This window comes from Falco biarmicus, chromosome 4, assembly GCF_023638135.1.
Source record: "Falco biarmicus isolate bFalBia1 chromosome 4, bFalBia1.pri, whole genome shotgun sequence".
NCBI lineage: Eukaryota > Metazoa > Chordata > Aves > Falconiformes > Falconidae > Falco > Falco biarmicus.
The window spans coordinates 107362302-107376537 of record NC_079291.1 but is presented as its reverse complement, the minus strand read 5'-3'; the positions used below and the strand labels follow the sequence as shown (position 1 = coordinate 107376537).

Below are 14236 nucleotides of genomic sequence, written 5' to 3'. Positions count from 1 at the left end.
AATCAGATGTCTTTTCAGTCTTTGCAGCCACAGAAGGTCACGATAACCCAGATAAGAAAAACCAAGGATACCTCTCCAGCTTCCAGACGTAAGCTACCCCATGCAGAAGCAGCTTGGATTTGACTGCATGTGATTACTCAGTACCTGGTTATTCCATTCCGTATTTCCCCTCCAGTCCTAGCTACGTCAGGAACAGCTCAGACCAGCACCAGTCCGGCACACAAAGGACAAGCAGCTTTGGCTCAGGGAAATGCCAGCTCCCCTGGGTTTCTCTCATCTGCTCAACTTTTAGAGCAGCAGACACCTCCCTGTGGGCAATCAAATGATAAAGTGTAGCAGAGGTTAATGAGTTAGCTACACTCACTAATGAAATAAAGGGAGAGAACAGTAAGCAATGCCAATTAAAAAATCTGGACCCCCTCTCCTTCATCGTTACCCTAGGATAAAGAGGAATATTAGTAAGGTACATCAAAACTAAACTTGAAAACCAAAACGCGTGTGTGTATGTACAAAGAATAGATTTTGATACCATCTCAAGGGCAGCAACAGCACAGCAATATTATTTCTGATACTACAGGCACATCCCCTAGCTGGCTCTTTCTGCTTCTGCCCAAGCAATGTTTTGTCACAAGCCATGTCCTTGAAACCTGTGGTATGAGACTTGAAAATAAATCTCAGGGTGCAGTTCTGAGTCAGCCTATCAGCACAGGACGAGTAGTGTGAAACAAAGGAATTTTTTTCCCAAGCATATTGCAGCACTGCTTTGAGGCATAACTGTAGTACACGCTCTTTCCTATTTTCAAAAAAATGCCAGTCTGACCCAAACAAATCTTGCTTGGATAGACTGCTAAGGGTCATCTACTTTAACGGCAGCAGTGCCAAGCACAGGCGAAACAAAGCAATCTCCCTGCTTCTGCATCCTAAAATTACAGTACCAGCAAAGTGGAAGTTTTCACTTGGCAGGGCGGAAGGAAGGGGGAAAAAAAAAATAAAAATCAAACATCTTTAATTAACAGTTTGCAAAATAACTTCAAGCCATTGTTTTACTGATTAGAGCACTTCCTGCTACTCCTTAAATTATGCACATGGATTTTACATCTGTTAAAAGATTACAGCTGCATTCAAGAGACTTTCTCCCTCCACTGCTTGAGGTGCTAGTCAGAAAGCCTGGGCAGACTAAAGGTCGTAATGAAGGTCACAGGGAACAGTGACTGAAGAGAAAGCCTCATCCTGCTGTTACCGCAGCACCGACAGGCACCCAGCTACTCAATTAGAACAATGAGAAGATCCCTCACAAGTTTGCAACTGGGTAAATTCCCAAACAATAGAGTATCATGGATTCTTAACTATCAATTGAAACTTTGAGAATCATATTAAGAGTTTCATAATGTCAAAAGAACAACGATTTATTTTAATATTTCTTTAAAATCTGAAATTACACAGTGTTTAAAGGGTGACTTTCAATGCCCCTATTTTCAGTATTGATCCATTTTTGGACATTTAGTTTATAAGCAGCAGCCATTACAGCAAGAGAAACACTATTGTTAACATCTTTCCTCTGAATATATCAGTGCACAACAATATTAGAGAAATCACGAGCAGATGCCTCCTTGAATACGTGCAAAGCATATTAACTAAATTTCCATGACAATTCATCTGTTTTGGAACGGATTTTTATTATGTTTCAAACGGATACAAACAACACACAGTACTTTCTTTTTGTAAAACTACTCAGCTCTCATAATTAAAAAAAAAAAAACCAAAACAAAACCCAACCAAAAACCACGTCAGTAAAAGAATTATAAAAATCAACTTCAATGAAAATAAAAAGGTGGGCAGAAAACAGCTGCCATCTGCAATGTGCTGAGTCAGCATGCAGCAGCGCACTGTTACACTGTTATCACCACCTTTGAACTTCCTGCGCTGGACAAAAGATAGACTTTTTTAGAATAAAACAAAACTGTTCACATTCTGACCTTTCTAATTCTTTGAACACATGAGAGCACAAGAAATCCAGTCCTGCACATTAAATATGATGGGCTCAGTGTGCCTTCAAGAAACAGGCTTGTCACTGCTTTGCTTTTAAAAATGGAGCTTTATCAATGCACAAACAGCCACTTCTATGTTTGGAGCTTGTTTAGCAGCTTATTTCCAGCCATGCTGTTCACGTCACACTTAAATCTCTCAGTGTATTTTAGTATTATCTAAACATGCCTCTGTATGCACAGTTCAAAAAACCAGCAGTGGATCAAAGAATACTATCTTCTATACATTGCTGTGGGGTATTCGAGCATTATACCTGGGCCCAGAAGGGACATAAAAATCCACAGGTAATCAGCTCTGCAAGAGCCCTAGTGTTCAGAGGCTTTTCCATTAGAACTTCAGGGTTGCCACAGGGTCCTTGAACAAGGAGAAATGGGGAAGAGCCATCTTTATCCCCAGAGCGTTACACTGAAAGGCCTGTCTCACTGCTGCCTTACTCCCAAATTCAGTGCTGATAAAACACAATGTCTACGAGCCCTCAGGGTGAAAAAGACAATGTGCAAATGCACCCACCTCCTGCAGCCTTTCCTGTACGACACATGGGAACAGCATTAAGTGATGTGCAATATCAACCCCGCAGCCACTCCTGCAGACTAGACAATCACAACATGACAGAGCAGAGTGACCCTCGGAAAGCCACCCTTTGCAACTCACCAGGCAGAGCAGGGGAAACGCTGTGCTTTTTAGGTCGTCTTTAAAAAAAAAAAAAAAAAAAAAAAACAACCAAAAAACCCCCCAAACACACAACAAATACAACAAAACTACACACAAAACCCCTCAAAGTATCCTTTTCTTCACAACTCACCAGCCTGCAATCTGGTTTTATAGAAGTTTATTTAAAGCACTCAGCTCTCTTACACAATTCTGCTTGTTTGTATTAATTTTTCTCAGCATCTTGACCATGTAACTGGTCCACCTGCCCTGCGTCCACCTCTCCTGATCTGGCTGCCTCTGGATTGCACTAGTAAGTTACACCAGCACTCAGGCAGCTTCATTTGGTATGTAAGACCGAAGCATAAAGCCGCCCCTACAAAGCCCAGCTCCAGAGGCTTTCTAGCAAAGCTCACCATATTCTGCAATGAAAAGGTAACTTTTTTGTTTTAGCTCCTTCAACTAAAGGAGCTCGATCCTTGCTCTGTCAACATCCCATCCCAGTCCTTTGTTTTCATCTTCCTCTAGATCAACAAACCTGCTCCTGTTTCTTTAGTGACCATGATGAGTTTCTCTCTCAACTCACTGCCCCCATGGGGTCTCTGACACTCTGTACCTCCTAGAGGCCATGTTTCTACAAAACCCTTATTTACACCTTCCTCCAGTGTGACCAAAACTCTTACACTGCCAAAACTTCAAGCTCTGTGCCTCCACAACAACCAATTCTACCACTAACTTTCAGAGCATTTCAGTCTCCTTCACTCTAATTAAGCCAAATATTACCACTACAGTCATCTTCCTTTCCCCTGCTCCAAGTCATATTCTCCATGAAAAATGTGCCTTCTCCTCACTTTCTGCCTTTGACACCTTTCCAATGCTATTCACACCTCTGACCACCTTTTCCATTCTTCACACTTCTGCTTCCAAAATCTCTATATCCTCCTCTAATACTCTCCTTTCTGATGGGAAAGAACTAGAATCAAGTAATTTTTTCTTCTTTTCTTCTCCAAGATTCTTATAATGAAAGACAATGTACCTTTCAGCACTCTCCCGTCTCTAACCTGCTCCCCTATACGTGCAGCACTAAGATTAGGTGTGATTCAGAAGGGGAAAGGTGGTTTACACCATGCAAGTGTGTACAGAAGCATACAGTGTTCTACAAGCATATTTTTGCTATATGATTAACATTACCTCAAGTTTCTTTGACTTTTGCAATATGTTCAGAAATATTACAGCAATAACATGAAGAATTACAGATTATTTTGTTGCATCAAAAATGTATCCCCCCTTCCTCCATTTATTTAAAAAGGGAATAACGAGCCCTCTTGATTTGATACTGAAATACGGGTCTGACTACATGAACCATAGGACTTCAAACCTAGAATACACTGTAATAAGCTAGGCAAACGCAATAAAACGTTGTTTCCACTTACTCTCTGCTACAATAAAACCCAAGCCGCCTTTAAGCTCCTGATACATGGCTTTATGGCTCCTGATAAAGCTTGTAGAGAACCCAGAACACGGAGGCTTTCCTTCCTGGGTTGCAGTGGAGATCTCTCGTGTAATTTCCTGCACAGGTTACTAGTGTGTTCAAGAGGGAGAAACAGAAAGCAACATGAAAGACCATTCAGCTTCTTAGCTATAAATCCTGGTGGAAAAGAGAAGTGTCATCATAGGTTTAGGAATACTCTTCCTTCACTGATGTTGTTAAGTAAACCTGGAGAACTTCAGCAATCAGATTACTGTGTATTTATAGAAGAACAGTCAGCCAACATCGCTGTGAGCAGACAAGGTTACATTTAACAAGCAACTTAACGGCCTATCATGGTGAAAACACTGGCTCCAAAAAATAAACAATTGCTAGCCATTAAAACAGTCAGATATTGTGAACAGACTGTGTCTGAGACTTTCCAGCAATGTCTTGTCCACTTCTGTTCACCTATTTTAACTGCAAGGCCCAGAAAGCTGGTAACAAACACCTGTAACATCGCGATGTCCAAGGATACGGAGAGATGACTGCAAGCCACTGCATCACTGTCTGTGTAAGGCAGTCGTGGTGGAAGAGGCCACACCTAATACAGCCCATCTTACGTGTCCAGTGACTGAAGATCAGCTTCCACTTGAAGCTGTTCTGATCAGAGCGCTGGCAATTACCTGTGTGCCTTTTAGCAAAGCGTTCGGCTACCCACAACCAGAGACCAAGTTCTAGGTCTTCACTGAAGAATAAAGATGTCAGGGCTGGTTGATGAGGGTTTTTTTTAGGTTTACTCCGAGAGTACGGATGAGCTTCATAAGCTGTAAACTTCGCTAAGGAAATTATTTACAGGATTTGACTAGAGCATAAGAGTTGTCAGAGTAACTTGAGACTCTGGAAAAACAAACTCATGACCAGTTCCTCCAATGAGAGGCAAGGGAATAGGACAGAGGCATAAAACTGATAGATCTTTACTGAGGTCTACATGCTAGGCATGCCTTTTCTCTAGGGTTAAAGACAAACAAAAAAAATACCCTAACAGGATAAACAATTGTGTGGATGTATTCAATACAGACCTGGAAGTCCCAGATAGATCTTTACAGAGGTCTACATGCTAGGCATGCCATTTCTCTAGGGTTAAAAAAAAAAAACAAAACAGGAAAAAAAACCCCAAACAGGATAAAACAATTGTGTGGATGTATTCAACACAGACCTGAAAGTCCCAGCATTATCAAAAGGAAAAAAAAGAGGGAGAATGTCCGCTGTGCACAGCAGGGCCAGGTTAACTGCATGGCACTCATTATCCTTCAGCTTGACACACACTCCCTCGATAAAGCCGACTAGACAACAATGCAGAACAAGAGGGTTTCCTCAGAGCAAAGCTCAGAAAAACAGCTTCCATTGTACAGCCCTGGAGGAATAAAATCACTTGTATGTTGCTGATAACATCCGAGTTTTTTAAAACATGTTATTTAGCACATATTATATTGTACCACGTCACGTCAGCTATTTCTCATAGCGTATAAAAGCACATACATTAAACTAGATTTCCTTCTTTAGCTTATATAATCAGACCATCTTTTACTTCCCTGGGAAAGAACCACTTATTTATTTTTCAGCTTCTCTATACTGGGCATGGCTATCTCATGACTTCACAGCCAAATCACCCTATGAAATCTGTTTTGGTGCCACTAAAACACAGGAGAGATGAAAGAATATTAAAAAGGAATAGCAATCAGCAATTACTCAGGAGCAATTACTCCTTCCAGTGACTCCTCCAGGACACAGAAGGTGCTGAGCTAGCTAATGACAGCAGTAAAACTCATAATTGGTAACCACCCTGTCAGCCTGTCTCAACAGGCCAGAGTTAGATAATTCAACTGAAAGCGTTAAAACCACTTGCATCTGCTACAGCAACTCCAGGTGTACCAAATGTCACTTTTTCTCCTTCCAAAAACAACTCACTGCTTCTGTGCAAGTGTCCTGAGAAGACACCAAAGGAATGATGGCATCTTAAACACACAGTCTTGAATGTGCTTCCAAGTGATGCAGAGCTGCTGCGTGATGCACTCAACCATCTTCCTGCGCTACTACTGAGGACTGAACAGATTTTTTTCAAAAAAAGCCCCATCAACAGTAAAAATCTGTGTCTATCAGATAACTATAAAACAGTAAATGCAAACATTTTGCAGCCAGCCCTGACAAGCAAATCTCCCTTAAACATAAAGCAGAGATTCAGCTTCGGTTGACTTCCTGAGGATTTGGATATGGTGGGAGTTTTTTGTTTCTTTTTTTGTTTCATTGTGGGTTTTTTTGCTTTCAAACTCCCTTTTGGTATTGACAGGAGGAGCCCTCTGTCTGGCCAGAGGACACCCAGTCAAGCATTTTCCACATCCTTCCTCTTATCCGGATCAAATCCAGTATGGCTGCAATGGGATTAGTTTCCTGCTCCCCCAGACATCTTGCAAGTCAGTTCTCTGGACAGGTAGTAATACAGGACTTCCAAAATGCACACTATAAAGACTATATCTGCCTACAAACATTCTCTACAACAAGACAGAGAAGAGCCACAGTATTTTTTTCTTTCATCAGCAGTCAGAAAAAATGCAGGAAGGAATTTTCACTACGTCTCTATGGTATACAACAGTAGATCATATTCCACCTTCATCCCAACACTTTTAGACTATGGCAGCATTCTTCACAGCACGGTCTCCCTGGACTAATACCAACATAAAACTTACTATGAGACAGACTAAAGCTAAGCATGGCAACAGGGACTAAGCAAAACCATACTGCTCATCTTGCTCACTGGCTTTCAACGGCCACAACACATTCTCCTTGACTTCTCTCACACAACACTTTCAAATTGAATTTCCCATTGGATCTATAAATCATCACAGGAAGCCTGTGCATATCCTCCTGTTTCCACTTACCTGGACAACAGCAGCAAAATAGCAACTATTTGAACTTCTGCCACTTTCTGATGCATTACAGAAGAGAAAAGCCAAGTCTCTCAAGCTGTTCACGTTGACTTGGCTTTTTTGTGGGTCTGGAGAAGGCCAGTATCTCTGTTGACACACCTTGCTTCACAGTTCCTTACCAGTAATTATAAAGGTAATTCAAAATGCAATGCACAGGTAAGTATCTTCAGAGGAAAAGAACCCCAAACCACATATGGTCAATTGGCCCAGATGATTTCCTTTTAACACTAAAGCTTTCGTGCCATTTCTCTTTCTCCTCCTCACCTGTTTACCCCACCACGATTTACCAGCAGAAGAAGAAACAGCCAGGCAAAAAAGAAGTAAGGAAAGAAGAGCACCCACACTGAGATGACACAACAGGCAGAGAAACCCCTAACTGCAAGGTTCCAGTTATTTATCACATTAGGTATTAAATTTTATTTTTCTTTAACCGAGTTTGGTTTCCACTCAAAGTTTAAAATCTGTCATATCCAGTGAATTACTGTCAGCCTTTGTTTCTAAGCAAGTAAGTAAATGCATCTTCCCCCATTCAGCAGAAGAGAGCTTAAAAAAACCCCAAAAAACAAACACATACTTTAAAAAAAATTAAAATCTTCACAGGAAACCTGACATCACCCACTTCCTCTTCCTGCACTCTTCAGTTCTTACTAGGGCCCACCTCACACAAGCATGGTTGTGCAAAAGGGTGCGTGAGTGAACTGGAAGGACAAAGCACAAGAAAAAACACAGCCTAAAACCTTGCAAACTGACAACTCGTCTGAGGATCGTATAAAACAAAACACAGCTCCAGACAAAGGTGGCCGAAACATGGCAGTATCTAGAAGGAAAGAATCCCCTTCAGCTGCAGTGACACAGGGAGCTGGATTGCAATCTGCCCATCAGCACTGCTTTTGAGTGGCATGTAGAACCAGTTACAGACACATAACCTTCCTCCAGGGTGGGGGGCTTTTCTTTGAAGCTGTTCTTAAAGGCCAGGAAATAAAGACGAGTTGTGTGTGTGCTTGCAGGGACTGGTTCCTTGCCTAAGCAGAGTGCGTGGCCCGATTCCAGTTCTGTTATCCCACAGCCAGGACCCATGCAAAGGAGAGCTTGACCGGCCTGTTTGATCACCTGTGACAGTCTGCCCCACAAATCTCCTTCTCTGCCATACCCCAAGGAGAGGTACTAGTGAACCCCCCATCTCCACTGAAGTAAGCCACATTTCCTCACTAATTTTACCACCAAATATTATCCATGTATTTGTTACTATGTCCTAAAGAAATTAAATGAGACACTTCTGATTTTCAGCTGTGGTCACGTAGAGTATGCTGAATTAAAACGTGGGCTCTTAGATAACCTTCCCACCCGGCACGAGAGGCCGGTCAATTACCTCAGGGCTAATGAGACTTGTACCAAATGTTTCAAAGGAAGGTGCAAGACAGCTCAAGAGTAGTAATTGCTGATTGTTTACCACATCCATCTGTGGTTTACAGTCTCTAACTTAGTCTAAATTTAAGCAATGGTTAAGAGTTATTAAAACGATCTTCTGCATCAGTGCCACAGTGACTCCTGCTGAGCTACAAATTTCATACGTAATTAAACTTAAGTTAGTTTCTCAGCAATTATTTCCCCTCGCAAATAGTCAGTTTCAATACTGAAACAAGAAAAGGTCAAAAGCCCTTTGAGGCAGTAAGTTAAGCAACCTATGACAAAGTAAAAGGCATCACTCATGAGAGAAAACACAAGACACTAAACTTTCCTGTTATTCCTTTTATGCAATTCAGTGTTCTGTTACACTCCCACATTTTTAGAAGGTAGGGTGGAAAAAGTGACAAAAGGGGAAATCATGCAGCAAGAAAATCTGCATTGGGAGTGAGGCAGAAAAGGTACATTCACAGCATCTCTGTGCTTGGACTAAACAGATTCCTCTGCTTTTTAAGGCAGCAGTTCTTGGGCTGAGGGAACTGATGTGCAGTACCTACAGCAACACCGTGGCTCAGACACACAGTCACACGTCTGTCAGATCACCTGGGACACAATGCAATGATTACTGCAGAATTAGTAGGTATCTGAACAAGGCCAGAGTGAATTTGTACTAGATCAGGACCACTGTGGCCACAACAGGCTGGCTCAGTGGATGGAACCAGAAAGCTGGATTTACTGCACTGTTGAATTACAGCTTCAACTGGATGTAACACTTCACTGAAGTCTCAGAGAGACAACCCACCTTAGCAGCTGCCAGCGTTAAGCACGTATCGATCAGCTCAAGAATCTTCCTTATTTTGGTTAGACAGCACAAGCAAGCGTGACTACAATGCAAGCTGTTATGCACGCTGAGCACCTTCACTCACCTCTTTCAGTTCCTGTGCAACAGAATTAAGGCGTTCATTTTCAGACTGAGTGTTGGCAAGGACGTTTCTGAGCTGCTTCAGTTCTGTCTGCAACTCCATAACCTTCTTCATGTAGTACTCTTCCTTGGTAGCCGATTCCTGAATCAAGGTCTCCTCTCTACTCTCTCCATCTGCTGCTACCTTCTTGTGGTTAGTATGGGCCTGCCCAAAAGCCTAGGACAACCAGAAAACAAATACTTCATTAGTAAATCCATAATTTTCCGTAAGTAACTTCGATTTTAAATAGTTGAAAATATTTATCCTCATATTTCTTCGACGCAAAACAGTGTAAGCTTTTCCCACACCTTCCTCTTCTGGGATCACACCTTTAAATGTTATCAAGTGGCCAACAGGGCTCTTGGAAGTAGCATGCAGCACCTAAATAGTGTTTTGTGATGCATAGGATACTCGGGTAGAACCTCAAATAAACCCTTGTAGGAGGGAAGAACAATGTCTTGACTTGAGCCTGCTATTAAAACAAGGCTTTGGTTTTCAACAAGACGACTGCAAGATGACCAGACACTTCTACGTGGGCAATATTCTCTATAGTCAGGTCAGACTTACTTTTGCAAAAACTAAATCACTGAAAACAGATCTAGTATTAGCAGCCTGTTCCACTTCTTAGGCTGGGAGCGCACTTACTCTTCCTGATGGAGCTATACCAAAGACACCTATCACCACCATCAGGTGCTCATTGCTGGTGATTACTGCCCTCTCAAACCTGCTAACCCACTGCAGCCATACGCGAGGGAGGTTAGCAGGGCGACTCCATAACCAGGTTAAGCCAGCGTGGGTCATTCTGGCTGAAGTAGGTCAGCGGACACTCACCCAGCCAGCTCTGCTGCCTACTCTCCGAGACGTCATCTCTAGTAGCATGCCAGCGAGGGATTTAGAGGCATGTCACAGAGATCTAACCTCTACAGCACAGCAGGGCTGTTTAGACCTGACATTCTCATTTTTTACCTCCTCCTGCATCTTTTTTTGGAGGGGTTAATTTTGCTTGAAACTCTACCAGGTGATGCTCCTAGCAGCAAAGTTCTCCAACACACAAGCAAGCAGCCCATACAGGCACCCCAACTGCTGCATTTAAGAAACCCGTCAGTGGCTTTCAGTAGTAGATATTATAAAACAAAGGATTTAACATTTTAAGTAGGTATGTATTTGTGACAAACACTGCCTGGAAGACGGACCAAAGTCAATGACATTAATGAATGCTACCTTTTAACTGCTGCATGTGCATGCACCACAATCCAACCCAAGATGTACTTGGAGCTTTCAGGTGCCACAGCATCTTTTGGGATGCCAGCATCCATACAGCAGGTTTTCATAGCCAACCTTAATATCAGGCATTAAGTGAGGTCAAGGACAGATCAGCATCTCGTGAAACTCCTTGTCTAGTCATGCATTACATTTTCAATTAATCATCTTCTGCTAGCTCTTCAGAAATACATTATCAGCGCAGAAAAAAAATCTGCTTTGAAGAGAAGATTCCAGTATTTTATTACTTCTGTATAGCAGATCAGACACATTAATAGTACAGTAATTACTGAATATACCAGGGCCGAAACAGATGACTGAATGTGCTAGCTCTGTCTACAGTTAAAGACATCCGCATATTGCTCATATCAGACTAAATTTTATTTCAGATATGCAAGTCAGAAATACAGGAGACAAACATCCATTGAAGAAATTCTAGCCAGATTCACTGAGATGACCCAAGGGAAATTAAAAAGTGTCACATTTCAGACAGAAAGTAAAGCACCATCTGTGCAAGCCCTTGTCAAATGAGTTTTATCAAAGCAGCTTAAAAGCCTAATACCCCAAGATCTCCATAAATGTTAAAGGGATAAAAAACCATGCACATTTCTCAAATACGCAATCTTTTTTCCATAAAGAATTAAGATCCACCCTTTTACAGGCCTCCATTTACTACAGATCTCTGACACAGAGAAAGGGACTGGGCACCCATTTGCCCAGTGAAGTGGCACCGTTTTCTTTGGTAGCAGGATGCCAACACAGAGCACACTGAAGCTCAGGATACTCAAAGCCATACCTGACCAGCCAGACAGCAGAATCCAAGCATGATTCAATTGAGGAACTCAATAATACTGCTAAGAGAGAAATTATTGAGAATAATTACCAACTTTCTCTTTAAAGTTTTGATGCAAATGCTAGGCCTTGGGTTTCTTTAGCAAAACTGAAAAGGTAGTATCGTTTTGCAGAAGCCACTATTGACAGGGAGTTATTTCAATACAGAAACTGGCATAATGGCTGAAACTGGGCTTTTTTGTTTCGTTTTATTTTAAGCCAATATCCTGTCTTCTATGGAGGCTAATGCCAGATGCTTCAGAGAAAGGTGCAAGAAACCCCATAATCTCCCGGAGCTGGGGATTGCCATAAGCCTTGAAGCAGAATGCTTAATGTAAATTTGGAAAAGCTATTAGCATATAGTTACCCATGTAAAATATGCTCTTATTTTTCATGGGTTTCTGCATTTTTGGCCTCAATGAAATCCTACAGCAGTAAATTCTATATTTTAATTCATACTCTTACATGGCAGGTTTTTGTCAGTTTACAAGCTTTCCATGCTTTCATACAGCAGAACGTATCTTTGTTCAGAGACTTGAAGGCATGTTGTTATTCCATGATCCTCCGTCAATCAGCTTCTAGAGACTTCCATCACACCCCTCTATTCCCTGGTGAAGGCATGGTGAAGTTCAGTTAAGTTTTCTATGCCCTAAGACAGTCATATTCCCTTTTTAGAAAATGACTTTTATTACAGCTTGTCCCAAATGGCATGACAAATGGGAACTGAAGACATCAGCTCATGCAGACCAACTGCAGAAACAAGCTCATGGATCACCTCCACCAAAAGATGCTGCTATTCTTTATGGGCTCCAGTTATTTCTGCACAGCAAGGGTGTTATTTGCTCTCAACCAGCAAGCTTGTGGAGTTTCAGCAGAAACCCTATCATTAGCTGGACGGCATTACTGTCTGGGGTTGGGAAGCTGGGTTCAGAACCGTGAGTAAATGGACTCTGACACTACACAGAACACATGAAACCTTCTTAACAGATGTGGTCATCTGGACAGGCAGCCTGGAACAATTCCACCTGGGTAGATTTATAAGGGAACACTTAAAGTACCTCCCTTCTAACCAAGCTTCATTATCTCTCTTGTATGTACTTAGAAACGTCCTCATACATTCATGTTACAAGCCATTTTCATAATTGGATCAGGCTGTGTGGAATAGGAAATTTAACTTCAACAAAATTGTGCAGAATTACAGGGCAATGCAATTACCTTTCATAGCTACAGCCCAGGCCTGTTTTATATCAAGCCATTAAAAGGAAAACTGACTTTTTACTGATGTGCATGAAACTCAAACTTTCAGATACCCAGAAGTCCAGGGTCTACCCATCCACTTCTGTTTTAACATTATACAAGACACAGAAACAGAAGTCACTCTGATCTTCCTCCTCTTCCAAACCCTTTATTTCTATCCACTGAGGTACCAAAATAGGTAATAAAACTGTTCACAGTTATATCAGAATGATACTCATTAGAGTGAAATAAATTAGTTTCTGACAACTCGTTTGCACACACCTTGCTGGATGTTGAGGGCTGCAAAGCATCACGTTCTGCTGAACAGCTGCGTCAAGGAAATACAAGACGCTAATGTTAAGAGGCTATCAATGTTCCCTTCTTCCAGATTTCCCAAGGTCAGGTCAAAAGCAAAATCAAAGAGATCATGAACCAAAATGCTATCTTGCTATTTGCTTTGCTAAATGCGCTCATCAGTACATTGGAAAGCACTTTACACCGCCGGACAACGGTATGATTAGCTTCCATCTATCTCTTCAGAAAGCTGCGTAAGAGACAGATTGAAATCCCTCCTTTGGTTTTAACGCTATCTGAACCTAATCAAAACTAACCTCCACCTGAAACACACACAACCTCAAATTCTGTACAGCCATTTCTCTCTGGACCAAGTGAACATGAACATTTCCCAGCCAAGGTGATCACGATTGTGTGGTATGAGGGCAGTGCGTCCATGCACCCTGCAAGGCAGCAAGGACCATATGCTGAGCCCCGATAAATGCACCACATCATTCCAATGTTAATTATCAGTTATCGCTGATAACCTGCTGCAAAGCTGCAGATCAACTGAAATCCTGACAAGTTTTCTCTTGTCAAGCTGCCATCCCCTACCAGCCATACATACCAGTACACTCGTCCTTCAGCCCTCCCCCCCAAATACAGTCAGGAATGCTGCCCAAAGGCTAATTAAGGCACCGTGAAGCCAATGGGAAATTTATCATAATGAGCTGATGTTTACCAAAATAAGTATCATCAACAAAACCGCTATTAAATTAGCTTTTGTGTTTACAGCATTACTTACATCAGCAGACTCAAAGCAATCAGAAAACACATGCTATCATATGCTTAAATAGCCCAGAAAAATAAATTGCTAAACATAAAGGAGATTGCTACAAATTTAATCTTCAGCTGACGATGTCTTAAATCTCAAGAATTCAAAACTCTCCACAGTAATTACAAATGTGAAAAGGAATGTGGACAGCAAACGGATGAGGCAGACTCATCCAATAACTGAGATGTTATAACAAATGGTCAAAACCAGGTCACTTCAAATAAAGCCCAGGATCAAATTTAAAGTGCATTTAAACTGGGTTTAAAGTACCAATATCCAAAAGACA

General features: G+C 41.7%; 1 protein-coding gene across 8 annotated transcripts in view; it reads right to left on the bottom strand.

The window, feature by feature from the left end:
* Positions 1 to 14236, bottom strand: part of BICD2 (BICD cargo adaptor 2) — a 96345-nt gene that overhangs the window by 36793 nt on the left and 45316 nt on the right. For all 8 annotated transcript variants that reach the window (XR_008821348.1, XM_056335476.1, XM_056335478.1 and 5 more), the window contains exon 2: positions 9480 to 9692. Coding sequence is in view for 7 of the 8 variants with exons in the window: in XM_056335476.1 (XP_056191451.1) it covers positions 9480 to 9692 (213 nt within the window). In the remaining variant the exon portion in view is untranslated. The remainder of the gene's footprint in view (positions 1 to 9479; positions 9693 to 14236) is intronic.